Raw genomic sequence first — 25,573 nt, 5'->3', positions numbered from 1 at the left:
GAATCTCTACTGCGCAGACTCTGGCTCCACACGAATCTCTACTGCGCAGACTCTGGCTCCACACGAATCTCTACTGCGCAGACTCTGGCTCCACACGAATCTCTACTGCGCAGACTCTGGCTCCACACGAATCTCTACTGCGCAGACTCTGGCTCCACACGAATCTCTACTGCGCAGGCTCGGGCTCCAAACGACATCATTTACTCACAATGGCAGCGGCCATACTGAGATGTATTCGCTTCACTTTTCTATAATGGAAGGAAGCGGAGACGCGTCGTCCATCTTTTTTTACAGTCTGTGGGTAATACACAACAAAAGCGCTATATAAATGCATCATTCATTCATATTCTTGAATTCAATTGGCCTTTTTTTCCCAGAAATGTCAGGAAAAACTGTCAGAAAACAGGGATAAAGTGATTATTTGCTCCTTAGGTCATACAGTAAAATTTTTAAACAGTTTAATATTTAAAGCCTTGCCAATAGAATGAAAGCCTTATTAATAAAGAATGCATGATTGGATGCTTGAATGGCACTGGGATCAAATATTGCTGTTTTAATGGGTTTCAATGGGGACATTTTTGTCTTTAAGGTCCTGAGTGAAGCTATTTTTGTCAAATTAATGAAATTAAATGAGGGTGAAATATTAACATTCCAATAAAAATGCCAATATTAAGGATTAATTAATGAGCACTTAATGATTGGAGAAGACCTGCTTGCGTCAACAGAGAGAAGATCCAGTTTTAAACATTACGACCTCAAAACATTTAAAAAAATGACCTCAAAAAATGAAACATGCATGGATGAATTGTTCACAATAACACACATTTAAAATAGATGACATGCCAGCTGTGCTCCACAGAAGAAAGAATGACATGAGGGTGAGTAAATCATGGTTGATATTTTCAAAGATGAACTACAGGATGGATGTAGAAGTTTTGCTGATCTGATCTGATGAATATTTTGTAGGTGTGTTTGTTTGCAGTGATTGTGAAAGAGCCGGCATTTCTGGCCTGTGCATTTCCTCTCACATAAACACTTCAGCACAATAACAAGCTCCAGCTGGAGCAGAACATCCCGCGCTCACCGCTTTGGAACTGCTGAAGCTCAAAGACTCAGAGGAGGGGATGTGGAACAGAGAGCCATTGATAGAGCTGACAGACGGACGGAGGAATTCTGGGAGTTTGCATAGTTTAAGGGGCGTTTTCAACTAAAAACAGAAAACTGGCCGTTCATTTACACGATGATGGCGGTTTAGTGAACGTTTTTGGAAATTATACTGTCAATGTCTCAGTCTAAACTGCAAAAACGTGAATTTGCGAAAATAGTGACGTCATGTGCATGCATATTACATGATTGTGTAGTGTTTCTTTACAATGTGACATCGCCACCTACTAGTCTGGCATGAACACTACAGAGTTTTTAGTTGTTTTTGTGGATCTGTGTGAACGAGGATAGTTTGACAAACGTCACCTGTAAACTATTTTTTTTTTTTTCAAAAATGCAAAATAATTTTGAGTTTAGTATGTCGTTGTTGAGTAAACGTACTCTGAGTCTCTTCAGATGACCAGTGTTATTTTAGTATTGGTATACTATTATAGATCTTGTTAATATTTTGAATCAAATTTTTTCATTGTTTTCATTTTAATTAAGTGTTTTTTATTTTTTTTTTAATATGTCTAAGTAGTTTAATTTTATTATTTATTTTAGTACTTCAACTTAAGCTAAATGAAAATGAGATATGTTTCCTTGGCAACAAGCAGCAATAAAATAAGTGATTTTTTTTTTATATTTCAATTTGTTTTAGTTCATGTTTATTTTATTTCCAGTAACAAAAAAAATTGTTTAGTTTTAGTTAATAATAATAATTTTGAACTTGAACCACACTGCAAAAAAAAAGGGATTTTCTTCCTCTTGCTTTCCAGAACAAAGATCTTAAACTTAAATCACAATACATTTACTGGAGATGCAAAATGACTTAAGATATTAAGTTTAGTTTAAAATGTCAAATTAATGAAATCTTAAAATAAGAACAAATATCTGCCAGAGTGGTCAGAAAAATAAATTGAATTCACCTGACTCCGTATTTCAGAATATAAAACTTAATATCTTTAGTAATTTTCTGTCTAAGTAAATAGATCTTGATTTAACAGGTTTTTTTTTTTTTTTTTTTAGATATTTGAACTGGAAAACAAAGCAAAAATACCAAGAAAATCTTTTTTTTTGTAGTGTAGCCAGAGTATTAACCAAACATCTTTGATACTTTGCCTGTGCTGGTCAACCATCTAGACAGGAGCTAACCAGCATAAACCAGTCACAACCAGTACACTGAACGGGTGCAGATCTGTTGGTGGTTTGAGCAGAGAGATGGAGAGCAGCGAGTGTGTGTGTGTGTGTGTGTGTGTGTGTGTGTGTGTGAGTCGCTCCATCTGGAGGTGGTTACAGAGGCATGTTCCCTTCAGGGCCAAGAACCTGAAGCATTTCCTGTGAGAGCCGGAGTGAGCAGGAGAGGAAGACGAGGGAACGAGAGGAGAAAGAGGAGTATTAGCCGCTCCCGCAGCACATCTGGACTTCATTAGAGGAGACTGAGACGTGAGCTCACAGATCAAACCTTCTCTGACCTATTTCTGCTCATGACACTGCTGAGATTCTCCAGAGCCCCAGAACATCAGCCACCTCTGTGCCTGTCCTGCTCTCTGATGAGAGTCTGCACGCACGCACGTACACACACACACATACTATCTCTCTCACACACACACACTCTCACACAGACACACATGCACCCACGCACACACACACACACACACACACTCTCACACAGACACACATGCACCCACGCACACACACATACTCACACACTCCCACTCATTCACTCACACACACACACTGATACACATATCACAGACTGGGATCTGAGCCAATCACATGCTTCCATACTGCTCTTACTGTGAATGCAGTGTGTGTGTGTGTGTGTCCTGACAAAATGCCAGCTAGCAGGGAAAGTTATGAACAAACCTTCTTCTGGAAACATTAACTGAAGGCTAGTTCAAAGTTATCAGCTCTTCAATAACATTTTCAAAATGTTATCAAAAAACAATGTAATTTGTTAAACTTTGTTCTTCTAAAATGTTTTAGTCGGACATTCATCTAACATTTTTTTAAATGTTACTCTTTGTTTCAGAATGTTCCGAGAACATTCAAAAGTAGCATTCCCATAATGTTTGCGAAATGATACAATTGTTCCCTTAACATTCACATCATCAAGAAAAACGGTTTTAAAAATTAAAAAAACTGGACATTTTGAACATTTAAAGCATATTCATAACATTTTCATAACTTAATGAGAACAATAGCAAAACGTTCTTAGAACATTTGTCTTAACTAATATTCTCAAACCAGCACAAAAATGTTCTGCACCGTTTTTTTGTGAAAGATTTTGTTAGATATTTATTTAATATCCTTTTTAAATGTTGCTGCTTGAACATTCAGAGAACATTTAAAAGAAACGTTCCCAATAATGTTTGAAATATGAAATGGCACGTTCCCTTAACGCTCACAAAACCAAGGAAAAACATTTTTAAAACATCTATTGTAAAATTAGGATGTTTTGGACGTTCAGAAATAGTTTTCATATCTTAATGAGAACTTTAGCAAAATGCTCTAACATGTTTGTTTGTTTGTTTGTTGGCGTAGAGCAGATCTTGCAGTGTGAAAAATAAACAGCAGATTTTTTTCCTTGATTTATGATTTTGCTTATATACAAAATTGGATTAAACTGCAAAATCACAAAATAATGTTTTTTATTTCTTGAGATGTTAGGCGGTGACATGATAACAGCACATCTTTGCATTATTGAATTTGATAGTAGGCACTAGGTAGTGTGCAGTGTTGACTGCAGTGTGACAGACAGAGTCGCTCAGTTTTAACCCCGCCCCCACTGCTGAACGGGGAGGGGCCCTGTAGATGATTGACAGCTTGACTTCAGCAGCAGCCTGACAGCATCACAAGAACACAAGCATGTGCAAACAAAATGAACCTCCATTTAATTTACATGATATATAGATATATATATTAAATTGAATGTATTAAAACCTATTGATGTTTCTTTTGACATTATTCTCAGATTAATTCACTATCATCAGCCATTTTAAATTTGTTATCATAAATTAATATAGAAATGAGAAACAGTACAAAAAAGTATATATTTTTTTAATGCATTAAGAACATTTCTTCTTGGTTTACTTGAACGTTAGAGGAACATTCCATTCTAACATTTTGAAAACATTATGAGAACGTTATGAGAAAGAATGTCTCAACGTTCTCTAAACACAACTTTTGTTTTTCCTTGGAAATGCAAACATTGGAGGAAAATGTCATTGTAGGAAAACAGTTCAGAGAACCTACAAATAACATCATAAGGATGTTCATTGTTGTATGAACATTTTCTGTCAGCATTACGAGAGCGTATATCAAATATTAATAATGTTATAAGAGTGTTCCATAAACATTAATTTAAGCATGTTTTCTCCTAACATGTTGTGCTAAAGTTCTGGAAATGTCTCCTGTTAGCAGTGGTTGAGGGTCAGCGGTCAGCTCTCGTGGATGTGAATGGTTAAATGTTTCTCTCCAGCATCCGAGTGTTAACTGTGTTTCGTCAGGAATGTGAGCAATGGAAACAGCGTCTGCTGTCATGAGATGTTTAGTCTACATCTCGACTGATTGTGAAGGAGAAGATCTGCTGATCTCTCCGTCCTGCACACTGTGTTTAGTTATTAGCTTCATTTAGTAAACTCTTCTCTTATTATTGTGTGTGCTGGGATTCTGGAAGGACACAGTAAACACAATCTACCATCTGACCTTTTTTTTCACATTTACATGAGAAATAATGTGCTCTTGTGTTTTACTGCCCCCTGTGCTCGTGTCAGAAACATTGCATTGCATTCATCGGTTTGTCAGTTCATGCGTTTCCTGGAAATCAAACCTAATGCCTTGGTGTTTAATTGTTCGGGGTGTCTATTTAGACTAAGTGCAAATAGCCCGCCTTATTGGCAGAAGCTATTTACACTAACTCCGCCCACCAACGTGTGATTGGGCTAGTCAACACTGAAAAACGACACTTATTCAACATCAGTTTCAGTGGCAGAGATGGTAAAGCGTGTGCTCTATGACGTGATCGACCCGAGTTCGAACCCACCTTTTGCCTAACTTTTTCGCATCGGAAAGGCATTTATTATAAAAATGAAGGAAATAATCAAAAAGTTTAAAATAAAGCATCGTGTGTAGGGAGGGCTTTATTGTCCCAATAAGGTGGCATCCATTTAATAATTTGAATTTAAAAATTTACACTCAATACGTCATTATTGCACTGTTTTATAATGTACTACAATACTGAGGTGCAGATAACTGCCACTATTTGCAATAAGTAGTATAAACAGCAGAAAATCCTGCTATTTGCACTTAGTGCAAAAAGCCACTGCCTTAATGGTTTGTGCCAGAACTGAGTTACACAAGTCCAGCGTCAGATATTAAAATGGGTTTTATTGAGCACAATCATAGGGAGGACATTCTCAATGCATCATACAGAAAGTGCTGAGTGCAAATAAAAACATAAATACTAGATCATCTACAACTCCAATATTGGGGTTAACATCAAGGCAGACTGTGATTCTAACAGTCATTATCATCTGCAATTATTCATACATATATCTGAATGTGCAACACGCGTTCAGTCAGCAGATTCATACTGTACATCTGAAACCACTAGAGAAATTTACATTCATATTTCTACATTTGGCAGATTTTTTTTCTTACCCAAAGCCACTTACATTGCATTGGAAGTATACATTTGATCAGTTCATGCATTGCCTGGGAATCGATGACCATGACCTCGGTGTTGCAAGCGCATGCTCTACTGTTTGAACTAGTTAGCATGTTTCTATGCAATACATATTACAGTTTGAGAGATATATCCATGAATGTGAGAATTTGGTGTCTGGAGCTTCATGAACTAAACCTGATGATCACTGTGGTCTGAGATGATCCAAAGGGTCTCTGTACAAAGAGTCACATGACACTCATTTACTTACATGTGATTAGTTCCAGAGAAATACAGCTTAGCCTAAGTGATTTCTCATCATTTTTTTTTACATTTTTCAGAATCTCAATCTCATTTAAAGCAACTGTTTTGTCTATTTTTGCGACTTTGGAGCCTCCTACAGTTAAATGAGTGAACTTTGAAACTGATATTCCAAGGTAAACCCGACATACAGTTGTTTTGAACTAGGTTTAAATTAAAATAATCCTACATTTGAATGCTTCAGTTATGATGAATGAATGTAAATACAGCGATATGCTGATGATTTTGGTGTTGTTTGTCGCTCAGCTCCGGGGGCGGGGCCGCGTGTGATGACGTCGGTGAAGGGGGCGGGGTCAGTCTGCTGTAGTCCATCTGAATATCAGGAATCAATGAACGTTTAAAATGAGGAACTCTGGAAGAAATAATGAAGACAGTGCTTTAGTTCAGTCACATACATACTGCTTATTTTCATCACACATCACGTGTAACTATCAAAGTGAATCAGAACTGCATGATTGTTTATAAAAACACATGATTGATTGAGTCAGTGTGGAAGAACTTGATTGAACACCTCTGGTGTGAATTTATATGCAGACCTTGAGCTGAAAACTCATCACCAAACACCAATGACTTGTACATAAGTGTTCAGTCATTTTAGACATGTCCAAAACTGTTGCAACAGAGATGGAAATACCGTTTTTAAATGCATGAATTATGCTTCCATCTTTGTTGCCACAGTTTTGGACGTGCCTTTTTCTGTTCTAAAGAAGGGGGTCCCAACACTTTTGTCCATATAGTGTTTATACAAGTCATTGGTGTTTGTTGATGAGTTTTTGGCTCAAGGTCTGCATATAAAGTCACACCAGAGGTGTTCAGTCAAGTTCTTCCACACTGACTCAATCAATCATGTGTTTTTGAACCGTGTCTTATACACAGAGACACTGTCATGTTAGAATAGAAAAGGGTTCGGTCCAAAATTAGAAGCACACAATTCCCTAGAATATCATTATATGCTTAAACATTAAGATTTGTACTCATAGAAATTACTAAAGTAGTCAAACCTGTTCATTAGAAGGGGGTGCCAATACTTTTGGCAATATGGTGTATTTTAGTTAGCTGGGCATAAGGCATTAAGATACTAAGATATTGTAAACATTGACAAAATGATTTTTCATAAGGCTGCTTTGAGACAATGTGTATTTTGAAAAACGCTATACAAATAATTTTGACTTGACAAAATATGACGTATTTCAGCATATAAAATATGACAGAATTTTGTCATTTTTGCATGCCACTTCTAGGCCTGTCGCAAGAATCAATATATCAACTTACACAATATATATACATGACCTCAATGATTTTTGCTGACACAATATATTGCCCATTATGTTTACATAAAAATTAACATCACATGGTTTTTGCATTCCACTTGCGCATGTGTCTTTTGCAGCTTCTCGTACATAACACGGTGTAGATAAGGTGCTAGTTCACATTTTAAAAATGCTTCTACAAAAAAGTTTTATCTGCAGATATGGCCTTGTTTAGGGGTCTGTGCCTTTGTGCATACGGACATCTGATGACTAGTGATTGTGTTTATCAGTAATAATGTGCACCCTTAATTTAATAAGGAAAAGCAAAATCTCTTAATAATCTCTCGCATTAAAACTCATTTATTTAGGGTAGCTAAAATCAAGAACAGATGATTTCCACAGAATATGGTATGACGACAGAATATTAATTTATGGGTGAATGAATCCTGTAACTCATTCTTATGGATATGAATGGCTGAATCAGCAGGTACCGACCCGTCCGCATTGATCTGTTCCCCCTGCCCTGCGCTGTTGGGCTCACAGTTATCCTGGAAAGGGTCTTCCTCCTCATCGACGGAGGTCTGTGTGTGAAGAGGAGGCCACTGCAGTCCTCCGCTCTCCTCCTCGCTCTCCTCCGACGGCTCCACCACGATGGAGGGCAGACGCTCCTTCACCTGCCCCGGCTCCAGCTGCTCAGACGGCTCTGGGAAAATCTGCACCATGAGACGAGAACAAGGAGCAGTTCACCCAACAAGTTGTTTCAAACCTCTACGAGTTTGTTTCTTCTGTTGAACACGAAAGAAGGTATTTTGAAGAACGTTGGTAACCAAACAGTTGCCGGTACCCATTGACTTCCATTGTATTTATTTCCCTACTATGAATGTCAATGGCTACCAGCAACTGTTTACCAACATTCTTAAAAATATCTTCTGGGTTCAACAGAAAAAAGCAACTCGTACAGGTTTGGAGCAACAATGCCGTTAAATGTACTGATAAATGGCGTCCCCTTGTGGCCCTCTAAAGAATAACAGCACTGTGTTCGGCAGAAAACTACAATGTGTACAGATGAAATAAACTCTAGTATTTTGTCTTGTTATGATATAGATATGAGAAGTTGGTTAAAGCATGTGATGAATGTCTGATACCTGATATGAAGTGAGTTCTCTTCTCTGCAGCCGACGCTGCTCAATGCTGGAGTCCTGTGGACCTGCGGACATCACACTGCTCACACACACACACACACACCACTACAGATGTATTCACACTGCTGAGCTGATGCATGTAAGACTGCAGCAATATGACATTCAAGCATCATTCACTGATGCCAGTGTAACTACAGTAAATGTGCTTCTGTGCTGTGGTGGAAATGCACTTTTGTGGTATATTTATGTCTCAGTTCTGCAGTATAAAGATGCTTTAATACCTGCACAAACCATCTAATAACAGCCACACACGTGCATTGACACAACTGTGTTATGAAGCACATTTACAGTGTCAGTGTTAAGAGGAAGAGCTGTAATCCCAGTCTTCATGCGTCACCCGGCATCACCATCAGTGATTTACTGTAATCTCAACACTATACAAACATCACAGCGCTCAGAAACACTGGATTCTTATGGAAAAAAAAATCAAAGTTTTGTGCGTTTTTCCTTAAAACAAGCAAAAATATCTGCCAATGGAACAAGACAAATTATCTTGTTTAGTCTTTGAATTATTTTTTTTCTTACTCTATTGGCAGATATTTTGCTTGTTTAAAACAAAAAAACTTAATTTTTTTAGAAAACAAGACTTGATAAAAATACTAATACTAAGTAAGAAAATAATGTTTTGCAGTGTGGTAGCATATAGTTACTTTGATATATACCATGCACTGAATAAATACCATATTCATTGACTATTGCATTCCTAAATTCTTCTAAGAATATTATGGTATTAACATGCATGAGCCAAAAAACTGCTGCTAAATGAGTTTGACCTGTGAGTTGAGGTGAAGTACTCAGTCTGTGCTCTTCTTCTGTGTTTGTCCAGTGTCCAGTGAACGTCCTCCTGATGTCCTGCAGTCTCTGTTCTGTTCCTCTGGTGAGTATTAGCATGCAGAGAGAGCAGGATTAGTGTCTCTGGAGATTAAAGCTTCAGGTTACACGGGACAGGCCAAACACACGCTCACTGTGCCATTCTCAATTATTTACAGTCATGTCTTTATAGTAAATGTTGTGATTTTTGTTTTTGTGAATCCCAGTGATGTCTTCACCAGCGTTGGAAAAGTTACTTTTATTACAATATTATATTACTCCCTAAAAAAGTAACTAATTGCGTTACTTTTTTTGATTTGGGCAGGGTTTACTCGTTTGTTGATTATATAAAAAGTTCTATTTTTGGCAAAAAGCCCTTTCACACCAAAAGTGAAACAAATAATCCTGGATTGCATGAAGAATAGGATGCAGGAGAAGAAAGTACAGCATTCTTCAGGTCAAATGTTATGTTTATACACGATGCCATAGAAGAAACTTTTTTGTCTAAATGTTTTCAAAAAAGGTTCTTTGTGGCGAAAGAAGGTTCTTCAGATTATAAAAAGATAAGAAAGAGATGGTTCTTTAAAGAACCTTTGACTGAATGGTTCTGTGTGGAACCAAAAATGGTTCTTCTATGGCATCGCTGTGTATGGTTCAATTGGATCATCGAAGGTCAGCAGCAAAGATTTTGGTTAATAAAATGGGATTAAATAAAGGATATTTGTGTTATTTAAAATGTATTGCAGGTTTGCCTCATATTTTGAATTAGCATTTTTCTGTTTTATTCATTTAATGAATAATGAATCTGTTTTTGTGCAGGTGATTTCTCTCAACATGGCAACACAAGAGCTGTCAGTCAATGCATGGGGAACAAACTAACTGGAGTCACATTTGAAAAAGTAACTCAGATATTTTCTCGTAAATGAAAAAGTAATTTATTACTTTACTGTAATAAAGTAATCTGATTATGTAACACTTTACACTGGTTACGTCACAGACTGCCAGTCATGCTGCTCACATACACTGAGTTTCTTCCTTTCTGAATGATTTTATCAATCATTATCAACATTATTTCTCTACTGCCACACTAGTGTTTCTTCAGGAACTGTTTAATATCTTCCTCTTTCCTCCCACATCACATGTTGCTTATTCCTCCAGCGGGACTCAGTTGTGTTTGTCTAGTAAGAACACACCACTAGAGGGAAAAAGAGGACAAATAATCACACAGATCACTCCTACAGGTCTGTTTCATCCAATAACACTCACAAATACTGTCTTTTCACAAATGATCACAAGCCTGATTCCTTTACGAACGGTGTTAATGTAGGCTAGAACAACACACTGGTTTGCAACAGCTCCTTTACTTTAGAGATGTTTGTTTCACAGGTCGTGCATTAAGCGTGGAAAAAGTGTCATAAATCAAGTGTGTTTTTAAGTGTTTTTATTCTTCTCAAGTAAATTTATTTAGTTTTAAAGATTACACTGCAAAAATTATTCTCTTACTCAGTATTTTTGTCTTGTTTTCTAGTATAAATATCTAAACATTCTTGAATCAAGTCTTGTTTAAAAAACAAGCTTAGAACAAATGATTTTTCTTGCCCCATATTTTTGCTTGTTTTAAGGAAAAACTAACAAAATTTTGATATTTTTTTACAGAAACAAAACATATCTCAAGTCATTTTACTTCATTTTGATTCAAGAATTTTTAGACATTTAGAAAACAAGACAAAAATACTAAGTAAGAGAATCATTTTTTGCCGTGTAGAGAAAGAGGAAAGTGAGACACGCCTGAATAAACAGAGGAAGAGAAGAGGATAAGAGAGACAGACAAAGAAGAGTTAAACTCCATTCAAACAAACTGACCAACTTCTGTATTTAGGGAAGCTGAGAGTGACGTGAGTTTGATAGCAGAGCAATAAAGACACGAGAGACAGAACAAAACACACACACTCACACACAGAGCAGAGAGAGAGAGAGAGAGAGAGGCTGAGGGACACACCAAAAAAGGGCTGGAGCTGGAGGTTCTGCTTGCTGGACTGAAGGACTGGGCTTCAGGAATCATGGAGCACGTCTGTGGATGAGCCAGATCTCTGCCATGTCCACGGGCCCCGGGCCCCCAGGGGCTGCTCATGTGGACGAGCCGGATCTGAGTGAGTCGGGTCACACCAAGGGCCCCGTGGGCCTGCAGACGCTGCTGGATCTGCTGGTGGGAGTTTATCAGGAGTTCAGCTCGACCGCTCTGCTCAGAGAGAAACATGTGCAGCGCTTCCTGCAGTGGGGTCAGTACCATCTTCATCCTGCTCATCCTCTGTGTGTGTGTGAGTGTGTGTGTGTGTGTGTGTGTGTGTGTGAGAGAGTGTGTGAGTGTGTGTGTGTGTGTTTTTGTGACATATGAGGACAAATTTGTATAACAACACAGGTATGACAGGTATTACAAGGAGAAGGTGACTTATGAGGACATTTCCCCATGTCCCCATATTTCAAAAGGCTTATAAATCATACAGAATGGGTTTTTTTGAGAAAGTAAAATGCAGAAAGTTTCCTGTAAGAGGTAGGTTTAGGTGTAGGGTGAAAGAAAATACAGTTTGTACAGTATAAAAACCATTACGCCTATTGAGAGTCCCTACAATTCACAAAAACAAATGTGTGTGTGTGTGTGTGTGTGTGTGTGTGTGTGTGAGAGAGAGAGTGTCGGAGGTCATGTGATCACAAGACACATTTGCTGGTTTTTAAATGGACAGTTTACCCTATAATTACCATTCTATCATCATTTACTCACACTTTCATTCTATAAAACCAGATTATGATGAGTGTTCACTCACACACTGCAAAAAATGATTCTCTTACTTAGTATTTTTGTCTTGTTTTCTAGGTATGCATTCACCTTCAGAACTCCATCTTTGTTTCCAAATACAATGATTTCAGTTTTCTCCTTGTTTAACTGAAGAAAGTTCTGGCACATCCAACTGTTAATTTCATCAATGCATTGGCAGAGGGAGTCAATAGGGCTGTAGTCATTTGGAGATATATCCTCGAACACTTTGGAATGCAGTTAAAGGATTTATAAGGAATAACTCATTTCATATACCTCTTTCCTTCAGAAAAACGACACAACCCAGATAGCAAAATTGCTGTGGCCCAGATCCGGCCCACACTTGACACTTTCATTTGGCCCACATACCGTATGGAATGATGGCACTTGGGCGGTCCGCTCCTGTTTGCCAGATTTGGGCCACAATTAAGCCATAGCAATGCTATGTCAGCCGTAAAAAAAACAAATGAAGCAGAAGCAGAACTGTAGTCATTTGGAGATATATCCTCGAACACTTTGGAATGCAGTTAAAGGATTTATAAGGAATAACTCATTTCATATACCTCTTTCCTTCAGAAAAACGAAATAGATAGTTGAACTGGAATCACAGCTCCAGAATCTGACTAGAGATAATCAGCGTTGTTTCTCAGACAATACACTCAGTAAAATCATGGCGTTTAGGTCCGAACTCAGTTCATTACTGAGATCCAGGGCAGAATTCCTGACCCAAAGATCCAGACAGAATTATTATTTTCAAGGGAGTAGACCAAGCCACCTTTTAGCCCTAAGATTACGCAACAATGAAAAGTTTGCTAATATTTCAGCAGTGAAATCCCAATCTGGGTTTATTATGACAGACCCAAAAGACATTAATATCTCCTTACACTCTTTTTACTCTAACCTCTATACTTCTTCCGCTGATGGTGACCCTGACTCTTTTGCTTCGTTTCTGTCCAACCTTGATTTACCTAGGCTGTCAGATTCAGATGCATTTTTCAGTTACTCAAGGCTCATTTCACCCATCTATTAATATAGCTGTTTTATCTCTCTTGTTAAAAAAAGATAAAGATCCGACTTCCTGTTCTAGTTACCGGCCACTTTCTTTGATAGGGACTGATGTTAAATTATATGCTAAAGTACATCTCGTCGTCTAGAGAAATTTATGAATAGGCTAGTTCATCATGACCAAACAGGATTCATTAAATCTTGCTCAGCTTCGGAGAACATACGCAGGTTATATCATATTATTAATTCAAAGAATAGTTTGTCCTCTCCTTGCGCAGTATTATCTCTGGATGCGATGAAAGCTTCAGCTAGAATGGAGCTATTTATGGGCGGCTCTACAGCATCTGGGTCTGTGATCGAGTTTCATAAATATGATAAAAGTTGTGTATGCCAATCCAGCAGCCACTGTTCTCTCAGGTGCTGTTCGCTCTAACCCATTCTTTATACATCGAGGTACTCGTCAGGGTTGCCCGCTGTCTCCTCTGTTATTTGCCCTATCCTTGGAACCCTTAGCTCAAGCGGTCCGACAATCTGAAACTATATCTCCCATAAATATACGGAATACTTATCATCATATTTCTTTGTTTGCTGATGATATCTTAATGTTTTTGGAGAAGCCGTCACATTCTAGTCCTCATGTGCTGAATTTATTTGACCACTATGGATCTCTCTCTGGGTCTAAAATTAATTGGAGTAAGTCATGTTTACTTCCCCTCAATTCTAAATTTGATTCCATGTCCCTTTCTATATCTATTCCATTGGTTCAAAACTTTAAGTACTTGGGGATAGATGTTTCTCCTTCCCTGCAGGAAATCGTCTCAAAAAATTATAATGGTATATATGGGATGGGAAACGTCCTCGTATTAAACTGACTACCTTCCTTCCTTCTGAGGAATCTCCCTCCTCTGCTTCAGTCATCTATCTCTTTCTTCTTGAACATTCATACAAACCTTTATCTATCACAACTCTTTGGGCTAAGAATCTTAATGTGAAGTGAAGTGAAGTGAAGTGAAGTGAAGTGAAGTGAAGTGAAGTGAAGTGATGACATACACATGACATACAGACTGATGTTGTGTTCAGGATCATCATCTGTCATTGTGTTCAGTGCATTACTCCCCCTAATGGTGAATCTCAAGCCATGGACGTGTTTGACTGTGTGCTGTTCTGACTGTGGAGAGTAACTTCCTTTGTATCCTTTGCCAGCCTAAATAAAATCTTCAAGAAAATAAGTTAATATTTCAATAATTTATGTACACATTCACATGTTCACTGTTCTCTGATGTGAGTTAATAGTCACACTGATAAGCAGGTAAACAAAAAATATGTAATCCTTTTTATCTTAAAATTATGCATTATTTTTATTGATGATTTTATTAATTATTAGCTTTTTATCAGCACGTGAAACCCAGTTTGGGAAAATATTCTTTAGAGAAATAATTAATCCTAAATACAGAATTATGTGATCATATATATATATATATATATATATATATATATAAGGGATGTGCACGAGTACTCGATTAATCGATTACTCGAACGCATCAGCGATGATCGAGCATGAAAATGATGATCGATTGGCTCTAAAAATGCATTTTTTAACTACTTCTATGTATGGAAGTCGCCTTAAGTCACCCTTCCACAAATAAAAGCATCAACAATTCTTAAATCAGAGCAGAAAGTTGTGGCACTAAATGCTGCATGCACTGCAAATAAAATGAGTCTCTTCCTCAGTATTTTTGTTTGTTTTCCAGTATAAATATCTAAACATCCTTCAATTAAGATACATTTACTGGAGATGCAGAATGAAGATGTGAATCCCTGTCGTGTGAGTATCCTGTGCATAGTATGCATGCAGTGTGCTAGTATGCACCAAGGCTGTAACCATGTCTTGAACATTGAGGGGGGGGGCAACTTTCATATATATATATATATGCACACAGGTTTTATTGACACACGCACACACATCACTGGCACACAGAGGTCCTATTGCGTGGCGATTGTTGTCAACACTACCCCATGACTTTTATTACAATAAAATCGTTTCTGTACTGAATCGCTATATTATAGCGCAGGTAATTCATCAGCATCATCATCATCATCTCTCTCTCTCTCTCAAAATCCCATATTTGAGAAAAAGAGTAGAGCAATTTGCATCAGTGCATATAGCTGTTGGTTATTTAAAATTTCTATCATAAAACTGTAGACTACCATGAAATGATTTGCAGCTTTCATCTCTTGTCACACTTTTTCAATGTTAAACTGATGCTTCGTGCTGAAATTCGCCCTCTGCTCCTGTGAACAGTAAACCCCGCCTACTTTGATTTGATTGGCCACTAAGGCAGAGCAGCTTTTTTGTCATCCTAACTGGAGCGCTGCATAATGGAGAGCAACATATCAGTGCAAGAATTTCACATATTAGGGGGGACAGTTTTGCCATTTCTAATTATTGGGCGGGACTTGTCCCCCTCAATGTTGACACAGTAAAAAATTATTGTGAAATGCTACAGTAAAAACCTGTTAAATGGTTAACGGTAAGTTCCCTTACTATATACAGTGAAAAACTGTAATAGACATTTCATAATTTTACGTAAAATATCCGTAATTTTACAGTAAAATACAGTTTTTGGAAGTGGAAAAGATTGTATAATTTACAGTGAAAACCAGTAAAATTGACGTTCCCACAATTCCCATGCATTGCATTTCAAATTTGATGTTTTTTCTTTGAAATAACTGTTGATTCTTAGTTTTTTCTTATCAGTTATGTTTATTAGGGTTGTATGTTACATCTAATGTTGCTATTAATGTTTGTTGCATATTTCAGATTCATGTGTGTCACCATCACAGGTTTAGTGTTTGTGTGAATTACACTGTACACCTTCTATACATTATATATATATATATATATATATATATTAGTATTGGCCTACTTGACTTGTGGAAAAGCTGCTTGGGTTCATCATGTGACTTTCTCATCACTACCTGATGCTTATCAGTTTATTACAAAGGTACAAAACAGATTTCAGAACTTTAATAGGTTTGTATATTAATTCTTGGATTTCTGTGTAAAGGTTTGGAAAAAAAGAGGCAAAGTTTTGAAAATGTGAGTAGTTGAAAAAAAACAGTAACATTATATCAGTTAATGAAATACGTTTTTTACAGGGTTTTTTTTTTCAACCGTTTACACACATTTTCAAAACTTTGCCTCTTTTGTTCCAAAACTTTACACACAAACCCAAGAATTGCACTCAAAATGCAACATGCCTCACATCTCTTGCAAAATGAAGCACTGCATTCAAAATATCACAAACACATCTCAAAAGCAAAAATTGGTCTTATGTTGCAAACACCTCTGCCATAATATTATATTATTATATTTTTGGATATATATACACACAGTTATTCAAAACCTAAAGCTCTTCTTTCATGAGCTCCTGTGTACATTTCTGTACAAGACTGAAAGTAATTGTCAGAGAGATGTTGAAAAATTCAAAGTTAACACGAAAGCAAGATTGAAACCTAATTTTTAATTTTTTTTTTTTTACTGTAAGCAGTTGAAAATAAACTGTAATTGTAAATTTAAGTTAAATCCGTAAATGTTGCTACTGTATTTTTTACGGTAAAATTCTGGCAACCAGTTTTCTACCGTAAATTCTACAGAATTAGTTTTACAGTGTATGGCGGTTCCAGCGCTGGTATGCACACACACTGAAGGTGGCGCTGTGCTTCACATGTAGAGTCCGGCGGCGGGGTACAGCATGAAGGGGGCGATGTTGTGCTGGGCTGGGCTCTCCAGCATGTGTTTGCGGAAATAACGGCGCAGCGCCGGGCTGCTGGGGTGCTGCTGTCTGACGTGGAGAAAGTATTCGTCCGGCCGGCTGGAGGTGAAGCCGCAGTCCTCGCACACGAAGATCTTGGAGCGCCGCTGGCGGTATGCGTACTGCTGCCGGACGCCGTGGATCTTCCGCAGGTGAGACTCCAGAGAGCAGCGCTGCGTGAAGGCTTTCTCACACAGATCACAGCAGTACGGACGGATACCTGCGCACAGAGAGAGACTCGAGCTGCTCAAGTACAAGTAAACATCATGTTCCATGAAGCTATTTTGTAAATTTCCTACTGCAAATATACCAAAACTTCATTTTTGATTAGTAAAATGCATTACTAAAAGACTACATTTTTGGATTAAAATGTTCTAACACACATCTAACCTTGCGTTTTGTAATAAATCTTTCCCTAAGGCCTAAGTTTTATTTTTTGTAGAAACTTATATTGTTAAGAAAACTTAGATATTGATCCAATTTTATAATTTTTTCTTAATATTTATGTAGGTTTTTTTTTTGGTGATTTTTATTTAATTTAATTTTAATTTATCTTGTTTTCTTTAACTCTTTCCTTGCCAACGTTTTTGCTGATTTTCATTAAAATTGCATGGCCCCCAGAATATTTTGCATATAAGTATCTGAACATGCAACACATCAAAATAAAAGTAATACCCTCTAGTTTCAAACAAAACAATCAGTTTTATTCTAGCTTCAAGCATTGTTTTTTTTTTTTTATCAACACTTGAATGTAGGTAGGTTTCATTAAAAAAAACACTCGGTAACATTAGGCAGTTTTCATTTATATGCGGGTAGTGTTGATGATCGCATAATTTTAAGTCTTGTACCACTCAGATGAACACTCAATTTCTTATAAATTGTAAAAAATAAATAAATAAATAAAAATTACAGGTCAAAATGACCCAAGGGAAGGATGGAGGTTAAAGCCGCAGTACGCAATTTCTGAGAAGTGCTGTTGAAAGTGGATGGGACCGAGCACCAAAACACACTTGTGGCCAATCAGCAGCAAGAGGCGTGTCCATTAAAGGGATAGTTCACCCAAAGATGAAAATTCTGTCATCATTTCCTCACCCTCAAGTAGTTCCAAACCTGTATGAATGTGTTTGTTCTGCTGAACACAAAGGAAGATATTCTGAAGAATGTGGGAAACAGAGCAGTTCTGGGGCACCATTGACTTCCATAGTATATTTTTTTCCTACTTTGGAAGTCAATGGTGCCCCAAAACAGCCTGATTATAAACTTTCTTCAAAATATCTTCCTTTGTGTTCAGCAGAACAAATAAATTCATACAGGTTTGGAACTACTTGAGGGTGAGGAAATGATGACAGAATTTTCATTTTTGGGTGAACTATCCCTTTAATGAAGGGGAGGGGCCTGTGTTGCATAGGGTGTTTGTGAATTTGGGGGCGGAGCTATCAAGATGTTTTTTATCTTTATTTTATCAAAATAAAGATAACTTTGCTTAACTAAAACTAAAACCATAAAATAAATTGAAATGAAATAAACTTATTCTATTTCAGTTTCAAATTGGAATAAAACTTAATCAAAACTATATCGACATGGTTTTTTTTTTAAACGAATAAAAATGACAAAAACGCACAACATAATTAATTTATAATTACTTAAATTTTAATAATTTTAATAAAAATTTAAATAAAAACAGAAAATCTAAAAATATCATAATGCACTATTTTTTTAAAGTTTGAAGTGAGTAAGATTTATTTCTTTTATTTTTTAAATGTAAGAAATTAATACATTTATTAAGGATGCATTAAATTTATCAAAAGTGACAGGAAAGTCATTTCTAATGTTCCATGAAAATTTCTATTTCAAATAAATGCTGTTCTTCTGAACTTTCTTTTCATCTGTGCATGCTAAAAAATAAAATGTATCACGGTTTCAACAAAAATATTGTGCAGCACAACTGTGTTCAACATTGATAATGATAATAAATGTTTGTTGAGCAGTAAATCAGTATATTATCATGATTTCTGAAGATCATGTGACACTGAAGACTGGAGTAATGATGCTGAAAATACAGCTGCAGATCACAGAAATAAATTACATTTGAACACATATTCATATAGAAAACAGATATTTAACATTATAATAATATTTCACAATATTATAGTTTTTACAGATTTTTTCAATCACATTAAATGAATGAGCCTTGGTGCGTAGAAGAGATTACTAAAGTTCAGAAAGATACTATTATAGTTTCTAATATTTTGAATTAGATTTTAATCTATCTTCCAGTTTCATTTTGATTTCAGTTAACATTTTAGTCATTTTGTTTGTCAGTTTATACATGTGTATATATAGTTAATATACATTTTAGGACAAGTTAAACTGAAAAAACCTGTAATGAGATACAGTAGTTTTGGTGTGAGTGTGAGTGATGTGATCTCACCGGTGTGTGTTCTCATGTGTCTCTTCAGGTCGAAGGTGTCGTTGAAGCCCTTCCCGCAGAACCTGCAGGGGTGTCTCTTGATCATACTGTGGCACTTCAGGTGACGCGTCAGCATGCGCTGCAGGGGAAACATTTTATGACACACGGAGCACAGGAACTCAGACGAGCCGCCGGATTCACGAGCCTGGAAGCAGAGCGAGAGACACGTGAGCTTCCTGAAGATGCAGGTCCAAACCCTGAGGATCTGGAGCACATCTTCACCTTGTTCACCGGCGCTGAGGCCAGTGCAGGAGGAGGAAGAGAACTGTGTGACGGCTGAACTCTCTCCATCCCATAATCCTCCCTGTGACGCTCCAGAGCAGGTGTGTGTTTGTCGACGGCATGAGCGCGCTCAGACACTGACTCCAGACCAGCGCTGGGAGTCTGAACAGACACTGAAACACACACATTACACAGTTACAGACGGTCATTTGTTTTCCCAAAATTAAAAAAAAATCGGGGAACAGAGAGAGCATAAAAAAGTGATCGGTGAACACACTGTGCGTCTGGATGCCCTCGAGCAGCAGGTGACTGATTTACAAGACCGCAGCAGACAGTAATCTCCGCCTGCTGGGACTACCTGAACTCATCATTTATTATTATTTTCTTTTAACCCCACTTTATCACTCGTGTGATTTCGAAGTTATTCTGTTCTCTTATAATAGGCCTACTGACAGTACTACATGTACTTATATGGTTAGGGTTAGAAGTAGGATTACTTGTGTAATTATGCATAATTAAAATAAAATAGTACATACATGTCACGTGTAACAAGGACACCTTAAAATAAAGTGTTACCAAATAGAATAATTATTTTATTTTAATTATAAAATAGTTATATAATTAAAATGCTCTTATACACTGAAAAAAAGTGGTTGCAATCAATTTATTGTAGCTACATTTAAATAAACAAATTAGTTGACTAACTTTCAACATGTTTTTATTTTTTAAATGTAGCTAAAATAAATAGTTTGCAACCACTTACCTTAAAAAAATGTAGTATATTGTTTTTTTCAGTGTACACTGTAAAAAAAGGATTCATTGAATTTACTTAATTTAATCAATTTATTTTAGCTACATTTAAATAAATTTAGTTAACGAACTTTCAAAAATGTTTTTTAATATTTAAATGTAGCTAAAATAAATCATTTTTATTTAAAAAAATTTTTTTTTATTATATAATATATATTTGTTTACAGATGACTTTAATAGAGTAAAGTACTGACTGACCGGTATAGAGATTTTCCTCACTGCAGCTGATTATGTCCAAATTAATCAAATTAAGTCGAATCGCAAGTTTGTGAATCAGAATCTCCGTCTCTAAGCCTGCGACCGAACCACACTGGACTCCACTGGCTTTAGACGCAGAAGGTTTCTCTTCGTTTGTGTTGCGCAGAAGAAGTGCGCTCAGGTTTGGAGGCCACGAGGGGAACGGTTGAAGATGGTCTGATGGTTTTTTGGGTAGCCTACCTGTGTTGGGACTGAAGCAGGGCTCCGGCTCCTTCCACTGCCATCCGGCGCAGGCCGACTGCTTTCTCTTGACCAGGAACGAGCGAGGCATCTCCAGACTGCTTTACGGCTTGCTGTCTAGAGAGTCAATCTGAGAGTGGATGATTTCCATATCTCTGGAGAGAGGAGGACACACCTGTGCTTTAACTGCTGCTCCGCTGGTTTGCATGCCAGGTAGAGAGAATCTGGTCTCCTCATTTAACTGGACCTGCCATGCAAATGGTCCTCCGGTGGCGCGGGGCTGAAGGGCACAGCAAGATCAGCCGCACTGCTAGGAAAATGTTCCTTTTATTTCACGTTCCAGTTGATTGTCTGTCGGGTTTATGTCACCTAAACTGGGACAAAGGCAATTCAAATCCCCTGCTTTACTGTTGACTATCTGTTAACCTCCCGGTCGAGGAGCTTGAATGGCTTTCTCTAGTCCTAACAGGTGTGCTTTTCTTCTTCACACGTCAAAAGCTTCGCCATCAGTTATTTGTCAGTCTAACGGCATCTGTGACAAAAACAGTGCAAATAAGCTCCTGCATAGAGACGTTAACTCTGAAATAAATATATCTGAAAACAATATTTCTCATTTTCATTGAAACGATGACAACTGAAAGTGTAATGGAACGAATAAAAACTGTGTAAACGAACTGAAATGAGAAGCACTAAAATTGCACTGAACTGAAAAATAAACCTAAAGCTGAGATTAAAAAACTATATTAAAAGTAATGATAATAAAAAGGACAAAAACACACAACAAAATGAATAAAAAAATAAGTGACGTTAAAAAGAGAAACTGATTTTTTTTTTTTACTAATTGAAAATATTACTAAAATCTGTAATTGTATCTCAAATGTTCATTGAAATGAATGTTAATAAAAATCTAAAACAATTTAAACATTTTATTTAAGCTATTTACCATGGCAACATCTCTTATTTTCATCGACTTTAAATTGATGTAAAATAAAAACTATATAGACATTTAAAAACCATCTGAAATGAGTTTAAGCTGAATAACTAAAATAACTAACTAAAAATATGTCAAAACTAAAACTACATTAATCAGATAGTAATATTAAAAACAACAACAATAATTTATTCGCACTCATTTACACTGAATAAATAAACTGAAATAAGCCTGCTGAAATGGGTTCAAGTTGAAGCACTAAAATAACTGCAAATGCAATCAAAATCTGACATTTAAAAAATTATACAATTGTTATATTAAAAATAATAAAAATGACAAAACACAACAAAATTAATACACATTTAAAATTAACATCAAAAACAGAAAATATAAAAAATTAAATATGAATTAAAACAGAGATACTAAAATAACTCTGCATTGCATTGGATTCTGAGCAGCAGATAAGGCCTGGTTGTGCCATTATAAACTGTGTGTTTGCATTGTAAAAAGTGCTATATAAATAATGATGACTTGACTTGGTTTATGCAGAAGGCTGATGTGATGAACTTTAAGATCTGTGTTACTAATGCACTAAGTGTTCACTTTCTTGCTGTGTTCATGTTGTGCTGCTGAAGGACACACAGGTACACTATATACCGTCATGCACACACTCGCTGTAACTGTATGCAAATGTATTGAGGGAGAGCAGGAGCGCGTCTGCGCCGAGCTTTCTGTGAGCCGAACCGTACACAGCCGACAGGAGACACACGTCAAACAGTCCTCTCTGCCAATGAACACTCATTTGCATGTTTCTGTGAGCGCTGGCCTGCTCAGACACGAAGAAGCTTGGGCACAGCGTTTGACTGGAAAATGTCTCTGTTTGTAATGTGAACCACACCCGCTGGACACAAACACAGCCAAGAGTCCTGCAGCACGAGCCTCTTTTAATGTTTCCAGTGCTTCGGCAACGTCTGGACTTTTTACAATGCAAATGAAGCACTTCAATCTGAATCCAGTTTTGAGGAATATATGGTGGATTTGTGTCAATTGGGTCACTTTATGACTTTGAAATTATATTTTGCATCACTCCGATTGCTTTATTTCACCATCAGGCATAATTTGGACAGGGTTAATAGTACACTAAGGTTAAAACGGATCAAACACCAGGCCTATTTTAGAATTAGGTGAATTAAAATTGAACCATTTCTCCATCTGTTTCATATGTTACCTCAACTAAGATTCATCACTTGGGCATCTTAAGAAATTGCTGTGGAACTAGTTATTATATTTTATACTGAGAAAATTATTAACTGGTGTCTATCAATCACTAAAAACACACACATAACATATAATAACCTTTATTTAATAACAATCTGCATTTATAACATTCATCATACAGACTAAACATGCAGGCTTAAAGGGATAGTTCACCCAAAAATGAACATTTGCTGTTAATTGACTCACCCTCAAGCCATCCAAGATGTAGTTAACTTTCTCTCTTCAATTGAACAGTAAAGGAGATTTATAGGTGAAACAATGTCTTTGGCAATTCATAAACTGCATGTCTCTGGCTGCCGGCTTTTAAGAGTCAAATAAACATGTACAGACAAGACCAAATTACCAAAGGCTCCTGAGGACACATTGAGGAAGCTAAACAATCAAAAACCGGCAGCCACAGATGTGTAGTGTCTGAATCGCCAAGGATCACTGTTTCAGATAAAAACTTCTTTACTGTTCCACTGAAGAAAAAAGTCACTGACATCTGGGATGGCCTGAGGGTGAGTAAAATAACAGCAAATTTACATTTTTGGGTGACCTATCCCTTTAAAGTAAACTCCAGTCACTGTATTTATATAGCGCTTTTTACAATACAGATTGTGTCAAAGCAGCTTTACAGTATTAAAGAGGAAAATAGTGTGTCAAAGGAACCAAGAAAACATAGTTCTCCTCTGGCCAGACAAAGCCAGCAGTTTAATTGCAGGCTGCAGCAAAGTCAGATTGTGCAGAGGACTGGTCTTGTCCCGATGGCTGTTTAGGTAACGAGGTCTTTGGAGGATGAGGATCTGTCTCTGGGGCTTATCTAGTTGTGGCTCCTCTGACATTCAGGGCCGTCGAGGTCGTCTCTAGGTGCTGATCCACTATCTGGACTGCATACGGACTGGATCCGGGTGACTGCAGTGACCATCTGACCTGGATACAGTCTGGATCTGGGTGGCTGCGGTGACCTCAGTATAAGAATGTGACAGTCTAATATGCCGCTGAGAACAATTAAGCACATTTTAATTGTAGTAAAAACTCTAAACATTTACACATTTTACCTTAAGTCTTAGTGTTGAAAGTAAACACACAATGTAGTTGGAGTGGAGCAAGGTTACATGGACAGCAACTGACTGGCCAGCATCTGAAAACTTGCAAAGATGAAAAAGCATCAATGAAAACTTTGGACAAACCCTGATGGAGAAAGAAAAGAACAATTTATAAAAATAAAAAAAATGAAGTTGCAACCATTTTTTTTTGTTTAGTTATTTTTGGCACACAAAATCTCAATCCATTGCACAATACAGAGAGCATTTATGTTGACTGTGTTCATTTGTTGCAAGGATTTGCACGTTTCACATTACAAGTCTACCTTAAACGACACTTTTTTTTTTTTGGAAATAGGCTCATTTTCCAGCTCCCCAAGAGCTAAACAGTTGATTTTTACAGTTTTTGAATCCATTCGAAAACTGTTTGAAAAAAACAAAAAAAACCCCCAGAGATTTCAGCAAGGAAAACAGCTTGCAAGCGCAAAAACACATTCAACACACCCATGTTAACATCAGTTAAGTGCATTACTGTGGTTTACATTGAATGTTTCATCATATTAAGCATCAATGGCTTATAAAAGAGAAAGGTCTTCATGCCACCTTTGCACTTCACGGAAACACAAAAATATCATACAACAAGCCAAAATTAAACCTAAAATTCATTATAGTAACAGCTTTTGACATTAAAGGTGCTGTATGTAAGTTTTTGACTCTACTAAAGCATAAAAATACCATAATATGTTTGCAGATATTTAAGAAACATGCTAAGTTAACATATTTGTTTATCTGAAAAACAATGCTACAGTCAGTTATTCTCCTTTGGAAATGTGTGTTCCAGGCCGGAATGTCGGTCTCTGTTTTGGTTTGTGAAGCCGCCCACTGCCAGTTTACCCAATTATATTTCGGCACGCCGGGTTGGCAGTCGGCGGGAAATACACACAATTTTTCTCACTAATGTATTCATTCATATGAATGTAATCTTTACTGTGCTACTTATCTGTATCTGATATAGAACGAGCAGAAATCTGTGAGAAATATAATGAACCAAAGACGAAAGAACTGATAAAAATAAGCTGTTAGGAGCAATAGCCAGTGCTGTGTCATATGCCATAGCTGTACACAAGGTGTTTGTTACAGCTCCAGACTTATTTGTTCAATAAGGACGTCATCAGCGACTAGTAGATGTTGACTCGACTTTCATCACACAAAAGTCGACTTTAAAAAATCAGAAGTAGTTCAACCCCTAGTGTGTGTCATTTGAAGAAGGTTGGGAACCAAACAGCTGTTGGTAGGCTACTGTCAACTACACACATTATTCAAAATATCTTCCTTTGTGTTCGACTGAAGAAACAAACTCATAAAGGTTTGG

The 25,573-nt window shown here is 37.0% G+C and overlaps 2 protein-coding genes across 2 annotated transcripts; both read right to left on the bottom strand.

Annotated features, from left to right (window-relative positions):
- Positions 1-5,516: 5,516 nt before the first annotated feature.
- Positions 5,517-9,447, bottom strand: LOC306864076 (uncharacterized protein). The gene is made up of 4 exons (XM_079407783.1): positions 9,359-9,447; positions 8,529-8,604; positions 7,879-8,096; positions 5,517-6,485 (listed from the first exon to the last, which is right to left on the bottom strand). The coding sequence occupies exons 2-4, from the start codon at positions 8,598-8,600 to the stop codon at positions 6,314-6,316; spliced, it is 462 nt and encodes a 153-aa protein (XP_079263909.1). The 5' UTR covers positions 8,601-8,604; positions 9,359-9,447; the 3' UTR covers positions 5,517-6,313.
- A 7,305-nt stretch (positions 9,448-16,752) lies between these two features.
- LOC306863774 (transcription factor Ovo-like 2) lies at positions 16,753-21,182 on the bottom strand. Its single transcript, XM_079407329.1, has 4 exons — positions 20,968-21,182; positions 19,720-19,892; positions 19,459-19,642; positions 16,753-17,247 (listed from the first exon to the last, which is right to left on the bottom strand). Exons 1-4 carry the CDS (start codon positions 21,056-21,058, stop codon positions 16,937-16,939), a joined length of 759 nt encoding a protein of 252 aa, XP_079263455.1. The 5' UTR covers positions 21,059-21,182; the 3' UTR covers positions 16,753-16,936.
- Between the last annotated feature and the right edge of the window lie 4,391 nt (positions 21,183-25,573).

Source organism: Barbus barbus (assembly GCF_936440315.1).
Source record: "Barbus barbus genome assembly, chromosome: 45".
Lineage (NCBI taxonomy): Eukaryota > Metazoa > Chordata > Actinopteri > Cypriniformes > Cyprinidae > Barbus > Barbus barbus.
Note: the sequence above shows the minus strand (reverse complement) of the source record. Positions and strands in the feature narration are given on the sequence as shown.